General features: G+C 35.4%; 2 protein-coding genes across 5 annotated transcripts in view; one reads left to right on the top strand and one right to left on the bottom strand.

Annotated features, from left to right (window-relative positions):
• Window positions 1-294: 294 nt before the first annotated feature.
• Window positions 295-2,605, bottom strand: LOC126779614 (uncharacterized). The gene has a single exon (XM_050503761.1). It carries the CDS (start codon window positions 2,350-2,352, stop codon window positions 1,429-1,431), a length of 924 nt encoding a protein of 307 aa, XP_050359718.1. The 5' UTR covers window positions 2,353-2,605; the 3' UTR covers window positions 295-1,428.
• Window positions 2,606-2,770: 165 nt separating this feature from the next.
• Window positions 2,771-14,020, top strand: part of LOC126779476 (uncharacterized) — a 79,285-nt gene continuing 68,035 nt past the window's right edge. For 3 of the 4 annotated variants that reach the window (XR_007670360.1, XR_007670359.1, XM_050503482.1), the window contains exons 1-12: window positions 2,771-3,496; window positions 3,949-4,067; window positions 4,699-4,814; window positions 5,594-5,710; window positions 6,505-6,624; window positions 6,705-7,147; window positions 7,538-7,675; window positions 8,378-8,490; window positions 8,941-9,061; window positions 9,222-9,318; window positions 10,113-10,198; window positions 13,663-13,731. Coding sequence is in view for 2 of the 4 variants with exons in the window: in XM_050503482.1 (XP_050359439.1) it covers window positions 3,065-3,496; window positions 3,949-4,067; window positions 4,699-4,814; window positions 5,594-5,710; window positions 6,505-6,624; window positions 6,705-7,147; window positions 7,538-7,675; window positions 8,378-8,490; window positions 8,941-9,061; window positions 9,222-9,318; window positions 10,113-10,198; window positions 13,663-13,731 (1,971 nt within the window). In the remaining 2 variants the exon portion in view is untranslated. The remainder of the gene's footprint in view (window positions 3,497-3,948; window positions 4,068-4,698; window positions 4,815-5,593; window positions 5,711-6,504; window positions 6,625-6,704; window positions 7,148-7,537; window positions 7,676-8,377; window positions 8,491-8,940; window positions 9,062-9,221; window positions 9,319-10,112; window positions 10,199-13,662; window positions 13,732-14,020) is intronic. The other variant, XM_050503483.1, reaches the window with a different exon arrangement.

The raw sequence follows: 14,020 nt of genomic DNA, 5'->3' as shown, positions 1-14,020 counted from the left end.
TATTGCGTTGCTAGTCGTATAAAAATGCCAAATCGAAAAACCGATCTAAGTGAATCAACCCTTTAGTACACGTGTGGTCTATCTTGCTTATTATTTGTTCCGAAAAATTGAAAATAGTTTTGGGAAAAAAATACTTACTACAAATAAGCTTTGACAATATTGAGATAAAGGTAGTTTTTTATAGGAGAAAAACAAATTATTAGAAAAAAACAACTGTGCGTAGTGATTAAGGATGAATATAACATCCCCATTAAGTCCCATCAGACCCTAAATTCTAGGTAAAATAAAAAAAACTTTAATGAAATATTTTTTTTATTTTTAAAAATATACAATATTATAAGGCGCAATAACAACTAACTATATTCTAAAGGTCCCATTCTCCAGTCCCAAAAATAAATAATTAAAAATAACTGTTATGTTATCATTTTTTTCATTGTGTCCATATTTTGACAGTATTTTTATTTGTCGACATTTCAGCAAGACTTGTGTGATGTCAAACTGCGACGGGCACCGTTTATAGTTGAATTTCAAGGTCACCAATGAGTGCAATTCTATGTTATTAACATATTAGAAATATGTCAAAACTATAAAAAGTAAAAACTGTCTATGATTTCATCTCGATACATTTCATAAGACTGACCGTCTGCCACAAGACTGTTGTGAGCAAGGTAACTTGCTAAAAGTTAACTCAGTGAAAACTAATATATTAATACATTTAGTTGTATAAAGACCAATAATAACACATATACTGAAATCACATGCTATAATTTTTTTTTTAGATATTTCATGTATGAACTACATGTAGGAAAATGATGAAAATATAATAAATATAGAAACTTATTCACTAATAACTTTGATAAATCTAATATCTAACTTTAATAACAGATTTTTTTAAATATATTTTTTTATTAATTAAATGAACAATCAAGCTCTAAATATTAACTAAATAAATTCATAATAACCAACCATTTCTAATATAGTTTTTAAATCTATAAAAAGTTTTTAGCAGAGAAAAGCAATCGAATGTATGTATCGGTATATAATATTATTGAAGTGAAACTTGAATACGTGTGATGATGTCTGAAATGATATTTTAGTGACATATTCCTCATTTACTATTGCTGCATGGCTTGCAGTGAGTTGCACAAACATGCATATTTCCCTTATTGTTTATAATTTAATACATGTTTTGTTTTACCACTTTCAAAACACATAAAAATAAAGCTACAAAAAAAAAAGTATAGTCGTTAGCATATATTGTTCTTTGGAGTTGTTAAAATGAGAATTATTATTTAAATATTGTGTCGTTTTACATTAATGTTTTATATAGGCACTCATTTATGTATTTTGCCTGATTAGATTCCATTTTTTATCATTTATATTTAATTTAATGTTGATACATATACTTATCATGACATAACTGTGACATCATTCACCTTTCCATATAAACCCGCTCAATCTGAAAGTACCACTCATATCCCAGTTAAAGATCCTCTCCCCTGGACCTTCACCACCAGCACCAGCAATCACTATGAGAGGCATCAAGTGCTCAGCGGCTCTTGGTGGATGGGCTTCTCTTGCACCAGGCTGGGAATTCCAAGCTATCAATTCTCGTTTCCTTTTTTCATTACCTGACGTACAAGCTTTATTAAGGTATTCATCAAATTCAGCATTCACAACGTTACCAGTGTTACGACTGAGTCTAAATTCACGCATGTTGTGATATGACATTCCCGATCCAATTATTGCAACACCTTCTTTGCGGAACTGGTACAAAACTTGTCCGAAAGCATAATGCTGCTCTGGGTCCTGGTTTGATAGAACTGATATTTGAATTATTGGAATGTCAGCATTCGGATTAATTAACATCATAGGCACAAATACACCATGATCCCAACCTCTTTTTGGGTCCAATTTAGAATCAATACCAGCATTCTTTAGTGATGTATGAATACGTTTGGCTAACTCTGGATCTCCTGGGGCGTCATAGCTGTATTTATAAGTTTCTGGAGGGAAACCGTAGTAATCGAAGTACAAGTCATGATGATCTGCTGATGAAATTGTCACTTTTTGTTCTTCCCAATGTGCGGTGACCAAGATTATGGCCTTCACTTCCTTAAAGTTAACATGTTTTTTTACGTCGTCTCGAAGAAATTCTGTTAGTCCTAAATGGTCTTTTTCCCCTAATAAGGGCATAGGACCACCTCCATGGTTAACAAATATTGCTGGCGCTAATACAGCCATTCTTTTCGCAATGCCAGAAAAGTGACGAATAATATTCATAGACAATAATGACATAAATACTATAAAAGCAACTTGAATAAAGATTGTGAACGTATTGAGAACGATCATGTATGTGACTGATTTTATACTTCACAGTGAATACTTAAAATTTTATCATGATAAAAAAACTACGGATGAAGCGAAGGCCTTGAGACTAAGGAAAATTGCACTCTTAACAGTCATTTGAGTTTCACTCACAATCCGAAATGTTTGTAATAATACTTTTAGGAAACTTAATATTTATTTTAATACTTTAAATCTTTCTTTAAAAACCTCAATCATAACAAATTCGAAAGTAGTATCTAAGTACCTAATAATATTTTGTGTATTTTTTGACATTGACAATAGCTGTCAATATCGCTCCATAGAGATAAGTTTTTTTGTGCCGTTTTTAGATAATAGCTCGATTTTTAAACGTGAGGAAAATACCAGACAAAGACGTCTATATCATTAGAGGGAGATAGGTATATAAATTTCACGATTAGAAATGGCGTCTCTGTGAGTTGTCCTTTTCGCACAAGATATTCTCATTTTATTACGATCAAAACAAGAATTAGTGTTTACAAAAGTTCTGAAATGAGGCCGTGTGTAGTATTATAGCATTAACTAATAAATATATAATAAATTAGGGTTATTAGGATAATTTTTATTTAGTGGGACAATGAATTGCTCTGGGCGAGGCGTTTCAATATATTTCTTACTAGTGAAAATTCGTATAAACCCCTCGTCCAGGCGTATTATATGCGCGTTTTAGTGTAAGCCGATATATAATATAGTGAAAATGGACAAGAAAAGTAAGAAGAAAACTGTGATTAAGCGGAAAAGTGATGACCAAGGTGACGGTGAAAAAAAACAGAAGATGATCAATCGCGCCAAAAACGACGATGAAAAGGATAAAATTGAGGTCCAGGTTAACCAGGTCGTCGAAGTACCAGTCGAGCAGGGTCAGCAGATAGTTCACACGGGACAATTGGTCGAAGGAAACTTCGAACAGCCAGTGTTTGTTAACATGAAGGGGGAACCAGTGCAACTTGGCCCTAACACTGTGATATTGTATGAACAAAGCGGGAACCCGTCGAACTTCGCGTTTGGCGGGATGTGGAGTATGGATTCATCTGGTAGAATTGTGATGGCGGAAACGATATACGATGTGAAAGGAGAACCCGAAGAGGAAGGGAGCACTTTTGTCCAAAACGCAACAGAAGTCAATAACGTATGATTATTTGTTCAAATGTATGCAAAAAAATAATCATTACAATCATTTGTAAAATTTAACAAATCAAGATTTGTATTGTGCAGTAATTTTCTGTTGGTCTTGTCACTAACTTTTAAAGTTATAAACCTCGGGGTTCAAATCCTGAGTTTGGCTAATTAATAGTTATTGAGTTTTTCTGTCTTGAAATGCTTAATATCTTTCTGGAGTTAGGACAATGACAGTGTTATATGATAATGCTTCCAATAGCATGTGTAGCCATAGACCTGATCTCTGGCCATTCTCATACATTCTTATTGAGTCTTAAATTGAGAGAATAGAGTATGTCTGTCATTGCACATACACCTTCACTTGCACAAGATGATTTATAAATACAAATAAGATACATGAAAATTCAGCTATTATTTGAAAATATGAATATTTTGGCTTGAAATTATTTCTTATCATTCCAGCAACCAGTCGAAGAGGCAAGTAATACCTACCAGCAGTTTGAACTGAGCAATAACACTCAAGTCGAAGGCCAAGAGTACGAAGTTGCTATCATAGAGAACCCGGGAGATGCATCAGATAGGTTAGATAGATTCATAATAATGAAATGTTGAGATATTTTTTGAAAAAAACTTGGCAATATCAAAATATACTTTATTCAAGTAATCTCAGACCATTTGTATATACATACAGGCTTGAATTAAATGTTTATCATTACTTTAGAATTTAGATTCGGGAAAAATGTTGGAATATTTTAATTTTTATTGTACATATTGCATAGTTTGGAATTCATAAAGACCTCATAAATCCTTTTTGTCATTGATACTTGATCTTAATTTATTCATATTAATGTAATGTGTAAATGTAACCCATTTTGAGGATAACCCTGGATTTGAAAAAATGAAAGTAATAGTTGTTTTTTTCTTCGTAATTTGCAAACAACTCTTTTAACTTCAAAGAGGCAGCAATTTTATAAAACACAGACATACATTTTAATTTTAATTATTCGTCTAGCTCTTGATAATCATTAAAAATATCTATATATAACTAAGAAAAGACATAATATTGATATTTATTATCAATTTAATAAGTATATAATGTTTGTCTATATGTCTAGATATAACTGTGAAATAATCATTTGTATAGAGCAGTTAAGTTTAATTGAGACAAATAACAGTTATGTTAATTCGTTGTTTTTTTTTTGTCATTTCCAGGGCAGAAGGTCAAATTATAACAACGGAGGCCCAACTGGTTGCGACCGGGGCTGGTGCTGTGCGCTGGCTCAACCAAAAATATGATTTTGTCGTGAGAAAACTCCAGTTGAACTATGGTAATTATAAGTAGCTTATTCCAATCCAAGAAGCAATTAGATATAAACAAACCTTAGAGTTACATATTCATTGCTATTTTCTAATAGCTCTCCTATATTATGCACTACAAACAGTTATTGATTAATATGCCTCTATTTAAAATACAACACTATTCCATTAATTACTTATATCCACTTTAATTTTACGTCCAAGTTCCAATATCAACATTGTCGACATCCAAAATGCCATTCTTAGCGAATCCATAATGAAAACCTTTAAATTACAAAGTTGTTTATTCGTTTACTTCATGCTGGATATTATATATATATATATATCTAGGAAAATTTTGTAAAATTCAAAATCGGCCATTGTAACATACAAAAAGAAGCAGTTACTTCGCAATCTTTAATCAGATAGACAATTCAATTTTATTTATTTGTACATATTAAAAAATAATAAAATACGTTTCAAAATTTAAAAAAATTTATAATTTTAAAAATCACATGAGTATGAGAATACACCTGCACTATTATATGTCATGTACAATTTGTAGGATCGATAAGGGAATTTTTAACACTTTTTTGGAATGAAACGATCGCGCCCGGACCTATTCGAATAAAAAATATTCAATTCTGTTATTGTATTTTTAAATATGAGATAAAAAAAAAAAACCCGCTGTGTTTCATTCGCTAGTTCTTCCCGAATTTGAGGTGTTTATTTCCAAAGCTGGTGGTAGATTTTTGACAATCAATAAGTAAGTGTAAGTTAATATTTTTGATTTTGACTTTTTTTTTTACAGATGCAGGCGTCAAACTTTTACACTCGCAGTCGGGTTGCATTCAATGCGTGTATCTCACAACGCCGAGCATGCAGCTGGCGTTCAATGCAGTTCCGCAGTTTCTATGCATCGAGACGGGTGAGTTTTAAACATATAATCGACTAGTGGATGGATTTTGGTTCATTACCTCACGGGCTGGATGGACCGGTTGGCGTGGTTGGTAGATACTTGCCTTTCACGCCGACGGTTGTGGGTTCGACTCCCACCCGGGACAGACATTTGTGTGCATGAACATGTCTGTTTGTCCTGAGTCTGGATGTTGTTGCTATATAAGTATGTATTTACTAAAGAAAAGTAGCATATGTAGTATATCAGTTGTCTGGTTTCCATAGTACGAGCTTGCTTAGTTTGGGATCATGGGGAATAATGTATGTACCAGGATATTATTATTATTAAGCATATGAAAATAAATATTTTGATATTTCATAAATAACTCCAGTTAGATAAGCAACATAAATTATTTCTTGAATATATTACCTTTGCATAGATGTATTTTCTTTTTGTTTGCTTGTTTTGTTGTTTTTCATTGAATGATTCCATATATTGCACTCTCGTCTTACTACACCTTGTAATAAGGTTCATAATTAAAAACTTTTACTTTGACTTACACCTTTCATGTCATTATTCACATGATATAGTAAATAGAAAAACTAACGATAGATTGTTTAAAGTAGACACAGTGCCATCTAAATATACATAAACATCTTGATGTACCCAAATTAGACAGATGCAGTGTATAATTCAGAGTGGCAAAATCAAAATATTCATAGTGTTTTTCTATGTATACTTGTAACCGTTGTCTTATATTTTATACAATTAATTTAGTTTTGCTGTAGTTATTTAATAATTAATTTTTATTCATATGTTTTCAGGCATAGAGTTCAACAGTGCAATTCCAACAGTGGGCGGAACGAACAACCCAAGCGTCAAACACAACGTCACGTTGTTCCTAGCCGAGGACGGCAATGGAAAATCAGTCATCGTTAGTGCAGGTATATTTTATCGACCCGTCGGTCCACTGGGGGACCTCGGTGACGCGAATCAAGCAAAATATTTAAATCGAATCGTCCAGGTATATCGACGCTGATCGGCGAGGACCTGACGTGGCTGCTGGAGACGTTCAAGTCGTGCAACCCGGCGTGGCGGCAGGTGCGCTGCGTGGTGTGCGACCCCACGAAGAGCCAGCAGGACGTGCGCGGCGCGTTCCCGGCGGCGCACGTGTCGTGCAGCGTGTGGCAGGCGGCGCGCGCGGCGGCGCGGGCGGCGGCGGCGGCGCGCGAGCCCGACGCGCCCGCGCTCGCGCCCGACGACGTGGCGGCGCGCGCCAAGACCTACGCGCTGGCGCTGCTGCGCGGCGACCACACGCCGGCGCAGCTGCAGGTGCTCAAGCGCGCCGTCATCGGCACGGGCGCCGGCACGCTGCGCATGTGGGAGCAGCTCACGCGCGCGGGCGGCGCCGTGGCGCGCCTCGACGCCTGGCTCGAGCCCGACAACTACACCAACATCCTGCACAAGGTGCCCGCGACCGCCTCGCCTGACGATTACATTCATTTATATTTGCGATGGCCCAGTGGTGAGAACGCGTGAATCTTAACCGACGATCGTGGGTTCAAACCCGGGCAAGCACCACTGAATTTTTATGTGCTTTATTTGTGATTATAATTCATCTCGTGTTATACGGTGACGGAAAACATCGTCAGGAAACCTGCATGTGTCTAATTTCATTGAAATTCTGCCACATGTGTATTTCACCAACCCGCACTGGAGCACCGTGGTGGAATAAGCTCAATACCTTCTCCTAATAAAGGGGAGAGGAGGCCTTAGCCCAGCAGTGGGACATTCACAGGCTGTTATTGATATTTAAACAGCTCTTCAAGGCCCGACTGTGACTTGTCATGTTTCCAGGGCCTGGAGCGCCTAGTCGCGAAGTTCCAGGGCCTCGTCCGCAGTCAGATGCAACCGGACGAGTTCGTCTCGCTGTTCTTCAACGTCGCCAACCAGCTCGAAGACGAGCGACGAAGCTTCGCTGTCAGTAGGCTACGGGTATGTTATCTACTGTAACCAGTTACAGTTTTATAATAAAACTATTTATTTTAAAGTTATTATTATTCACTAGTGTTCCCTAAAAAAGTACTTTTTGGCTTTGATTTACATTTCGTAGTATTTTATTGTTTTTATGAGCCGGTTGGCGTGATTGGTAGACACTTGCCTTTCACGCCGAAGGTTGTGGGTTCGATTCCCACCCAGGACAGACATTTGTGTGCATGAACATGTCTGTTTGTCCTGAGTCTGGGTGTTATTATCTATATAAGTATGTATTTACAAAAGAAAAGTAGTATATGTAGTATATCAGTTGTCTGGTTTCCACAGCACAAGCTTTGTACAAGCTTAATTTGGGATCAGATGGCCGTGTGTGAAAAATGTCCCGGGATATTATATTATATTGTCATACTAATGCTTTATAGTATGTAGTTCGGAACTGAATAGCAAGAGTATGGAAATGACATTAATAGTGTTATAGTGTACTGTAAGAGGAACTGGGCAATAATCTTGTCAAACCACGATTCAAAAGTTCTCCAAAGAACAATCTAAAATCTGTTACTTTTATTGCATTTTGAATTTAGAAAAATTAAAGTGGATCCGGGTAATTAAGTGAAATCGTGTTGTAATTATAAATAAATAATATAGCAGAGCTATTAACATTAACATTGCTTAGCCATTATATTGATACTTACACGGTTCCAGGATACGGAAACGTTGAAGCAGTCGCCCACGGACACGATAACGCAGTACGCATACAACCTAATGAGTCACCAGACGAAGCTCGCCCAGAAGTGCCTCGACGACAGAGCGGGCAGGTCAGTGATATTGAACCAGATAGTATGATGATGTTCCACTGACCGATTTCGCTCATGGTGGCAGCGAAGGACTCCGCACGACATATTATAGGGCACAAGTGTGTGCGTAAATACCAATGCACTCTTTTCCCTCACTCTCACAATCCGATGAGATGGCAATCCGACACGACTGGAAAGAATTCAGACGCAGGACCAACGGCTTCACGTGCTCTCCGAGGCAGGCCAGTGTATACACTTGTAACTTCCAGACTCCTGGCTGCCTAAGCACTTGAAGCCAGGACCTCGAAGTCAGTGGCCTTATATGGGTTTGAACCCCCAAACATTGTTTAAGATTCACCAATTGTAACCAATGAGCTTTCCCTGCCCAGTTGACCTCACCACCAAGTAATTATTTAGGGTGAGTTTTATAATTTAGACATAGCTGTGTTTTAATTATAACGTTTGACGCAGAAGGCATAGCAGTGCGGCGATATGCAAGTACGGGACGTCGACTCAGGAGTGTTCGTGTCTCTTCAGCAAGGTGTTCCGGTTGCCGTGCAGACATATCCTCATGCTGACCACCGAGTTGAAGGTTTGTATCTGGTGTCAAACCTTATTTATTATCATGTTTGTATTACAGTGTAAGCATTCTATGTAAACCTTCTTCTATGTTCATCCATGGGAAGCTGGAAGGGATAGCAACAAAGTACATACATTATAGTATATTGTATAACAGTTCCAAACAATTTCAGGTCAAAACCCATATACCATTCGAGCCCCGCTGGACGGTGCAACATTGTCTCTTTGGTTGTGAGGGAGCGACTAATGCTGGTGGTAATAATACTACAAGTGAGTTGTTTTTTATCTACATGTTAACTAAATAATCTATATTTAATAATTAATTATGAAATTGTAGAAAATTAAAACACAAGACTGTCCTGCTAAAAAATAACTAAAAATTAAAAAATATATAAGCAGTGTCACTCAGGATGACTCAAGGATTCAAACACCAATTTTCAATAATCAGTGCATTAATATCTGTTCAGACATTTAAAAGTTGTATAATAAAGAAACTCGCATACATACTGAATCGCTGACTCTGATGGTACAATTTATATTATTTTCTGAGAGAGGTGACCACCACCACCAGTGTTGATTATATAAAAACCCTAGATTTAGATAATACTGCAAACAAATTGTGCACATGATTCTTTTGGGTGTAAATAAAATTTTATTATTATTATTAAATATACACACGTACATGATCCCAGCCAAAACTACTCAGTCTTGAAACTTGAAATTTAAAACATAAACATTGGCTAACAATTAATATTAATCAAATTTTAAATTAATATATCTAATAAGTACATAATTTTATTATTGTATCCGATTTTATATAAAAAAAAATACTGTTATTGAATTGATTTATTTATGTATTACCAAATTCAAACTCCCAAGACAAATTATAATTATCAAAAATTAATTGATCTTAAAATTCACTCTAAAATTAAAGCCCGACCCAATGTCGATTTTCGGCTTAAGTCAAAGCTGTTTTGTCTCAGATTTCTAAGGATATTGAACATAAACAAAAATAATAAAATTTAATCTGTGTACTATGTATTTATTATTATATAAAATTTCAGCAAGCGGCAGTACGTTCATGGAGCAAGTGGTGGTTGAAACAGAAGGTCACCGGCAGACCATACAACAACCTCAACAAATACATCAGGTATATATAAATACACAAACAAAATAGGAAATTAAATTGATCTCGTACGAGGCACATGCACCAGAGCATCACGTAGACCTCTGGATCATCCGCCTCATCACAATAAAGAAAATAAAATTATTCTGTCCGAACTGATATTATAGTGATATATACTATATGATATTATACTGATATTATACTGATATATTATACTGATAGACTGGTGGTAGGGCTTTGTGCAAGCTCGTCTGGGTAGGTACCACCCACTCATCAGATATTCTACCGCAAAACAGCAATACTTGATATTGTTGTGTTACGGTTTGAAGGGTGAGTAAGCCAGTGTAATTACAGGCACAAGGGACATAAAATCTTAGTTCCCAAGGTTGGTGGCGCATTGGATATGTAAGCGATGGTTGACATTTCTTACAATGCCAATGTCTAAGAGCGTTGGTGACCACTTACCATCAGGTGGCCCATATGCTCGTCCGCCTTCCTATTCTATAAAAAAAAAAAAAAAAGCTGAAGGGTTTGTATGTTTGAACGCAATAGTCTCGAGGACCCTTATCAGATCACTCTTGTGTCTGTTTGTCCGTCTGTCTCAGCATGGAATATCGTACAAATAGAGTTCGGTGATCTAAACAAAAGCCGAGATGGCCCTGTGGTAAGAACGCGTGAATCTTAACCGATGATCGTGGGTTCAAACCCGGGCAAGCACCACTGAATTTTCATGTGCTTAATTTGTGATTATAATTCATCTCGTGCTTTACGGTGAAGGAAAACATCGTGAGGAAACCTGCATGTGTCTAATTTCACAGAAGTTCTGCCACATGTGAATTCTACCAACCCGCATTGGAGCAGCGTGGTTGAATAAGCTCCAAACCTTCTCCTCAAAAAGAGGAGAGGAGGCCTTTAGCCCAGCAGTGGGACATTCACAGGCTGTTACGGATCTAAACAATGTTTTAATAGAGTAAATACAGAGATTCCGCTAGGTATATGATAGAGCATACCGTGTGTGCAAACAAATCGATGGCAGCAAAGTAGATACGGACATCTGTATTTTTGTGAAAATGCTTTTTTACGAAAACAAGCTTATATTAACCTTATCTACAAGTCTGTATAAAAGTTTTTTAATTTTTCTAAGTAATTACAGTTATCTGGTACGTTAATGAATACATCTACACTCGAAATTTAAAAAACGCCGCAGTAGAAACGGACATTTGAATTTGTCCGCCTTAACTTCGGAGTATCCACAGATGATTGAACCGCAAACAAAGACATCAGTCACTTGTCACACACTTGCGCATACGCGGCTACGTGGGTACGCGGTTAATTTATCGCACTTTTTGTTAAAATTATATTGTCTATAGCACTCTACATTTATGTATCCTTAAAATATTAGTTTCTATTAAGATATTCACCTCGATTTTTACAAAAATATCAAACACAGGAGAATCAACAGCAGTTGACGACGCAGAATTTAAATAATAACGTTTTGATCTCTTTTTTTCCATTAGAAGTTGTTTGAAAGTGATAATAATAGTTGAGTTATAAGATATTTTTTTAATTTTATACTCGGTAACTTATCTTTGTTAATATAAAGTTTGTTTGGTTGAACGTGCTAATCTAAAAAAATACGTGGTCAAATTTAAAATTATGTTAGTGTTGAATAGGCCATTTATCAAAGGCTATTATTATATTTAACATCAAGCTACAACCAATAGGAGCTAAGCATCAATAAAAAAATGTTGCAGAAACGGGGAAAATGTATTCTTTTCGAGAGTTAAAGTTAAGCAACAATCGCGTATGCCAGTTTTTCTTAAAACAGAAGAAAAGCGTCCGAGATATCATACGTGTATCATTTAAGGATGACTTACTGTAATCTTTTTTTATAGTAATCAAAATAGTTCTAAAATAATCCATTATTTGCATTGATTTTCTTCTCGTTGTTTTATTAAATTTATAATTACTCGTTTTTTTTTTTAATAGTTAATTAATCATAAGTACTTATTTTTTAAATACAGATTTACCTTTCATTTTTAAAATGATACAATTTCTTATGAAGGTATCGTTTGCAGTCATAATAAATAAAGCACAGAGACAGACATTAAAATATATCGGAATAGATATAAGGAATTCAATTTCTCTCACGGCCAATTGTCTATCTGGATCTGGATGCGGCGAAAAGCAATAAATACTAATATCCCACGATAATAAAAACTAAAAATGTTGTTATAACTTAAATACCATAAGTCCACTTTTACTGATTTCTTTAAGTTATACACGGGCACAGCTTGTTACCAATAAAGCACTTTACTGAGTGATTAAAAATAGCCTGATTAAATAAATTACAAGGGTGATTATACTTTTAAGAAACAGTGATATTTATTTTTTATCTGTATGTCAGCATTGTACTAAAGTACAACAAACAAAGTTTTATATTTTATATGAATTAATAAAAAAATATATTTTCTTCGATAGTTATTCTAAAGTATAATTTACTTAAAAATAGTTTCGATTTTTTTGTCCATAAACAAAAATATATAATTATTTTGAATAAATAATAAATAAAACAGTATTATTGCATATGCATTATTATTAAAACAAAACATTTGTGTGGTTTAAAAAATTAAATTAGTGTAACGTAGATGAAGCATTGTGAAATGTTATATGCAAAGTGAATGAAGACATCTACAAAATTTTAGTCTAAAAATGTTAGTGTTTTTATGTCGCTTAGATTTCTTTAAATATCCTTAAAAAATAGTTCTGGAGGTTGTTACCTTAATCTATTAAATATTTTAATTAAAATGAGTTCTATTATAATTACAACAAATAAACAGATATCAGGCAGATGTCTTCTTTTGCGTTGAGCCTTTTACAAAGTAAAAAAAATACATGTACATTATTTCAGAAAACCAACGTAATAGCGATAAAACCCGTTATAGAATAAATAAAAAATGTTATTTTAAATCATCTTGGAAAATTTCAAGTTAATTGATACATAAATGTCGAAATGGTAACTATTTTTTACTTAATGTGCTCTCCTGAAAAATTATGTTATTATGTAGATGTCCGTAGCTACTTTGCTGCCATCTTGAGGGAGTAAAGATAAACAAACCTTACCGTACCGTAACAGCCTGTGAATGTCCCACTGCTGGGCAAAAGGGTTTCTCTCCCTTTTTTGAGGAGAAGGCTCGGAGCTGATTCCACCAAGCTGCTCCAGTGCGGGTTGGTAGAATACACATATGGCAGAATTTCAGTGAAATTAAACCCGTGCAGGTTTCCTCACATTGTTTTCCTTCACCGTCAAGCACGAGATGAATTATAATCTTAAATTAAACAAACAAACAAACCTTAGATTTACATATTCCACGCGATTTGCTGGTGTCATGTCAGTTTAAGGATACTGTTGTTGACGATCGATTCCTACTGATTATATACATAATTTTATTATTTTGTATTTGGCTAATATTATATTAAATTTCAAGGTGGGCGGAGTAAGGCAACAGCAATATGTATTAGCGACGCCCGGTCAACCCGCGACACCCGTATCACAAGTAAGTTGTATGTTTAACTAGTTCCACCGTCGTGCGAGGGGGGGGGGTGAGCTAAACGTTAAATACCTTGTGTCCCTTTTCTCACAATGTGTATGCAAAATGTCACGATAATTATTGTTAATAAGAGTATCCGTAACCGTAACAGCCTGTGAATGTCCCACTGCTGGGCTAAAGGCCTCCTCTCCTCTTTTTGATGAGAAGGTTTGGAGCTTATTCCATATAAGAGTATGTTAGTTGCCATATGTTCATGTATGGAGTCTTTATATATGAGTGAAGTAAATATATTTGG

This window comes from Nymphalis io, chromosome 29, assembly GCF_905147045.1.
Source record: "Nymphalis io chromosome 29, ilAglIoxx1.1, whole genome shotgun sequence".
Classification (NCBI taxonomy): Eukaryota; Metazoa; Arthropoda; class Insecta; order Lepidoptera; family Nymphalidae; genus Nymphalis; species Nymphalis io.
This window is presented reverse-complemented; position numbering and strand designations above follow the sequence as displayed.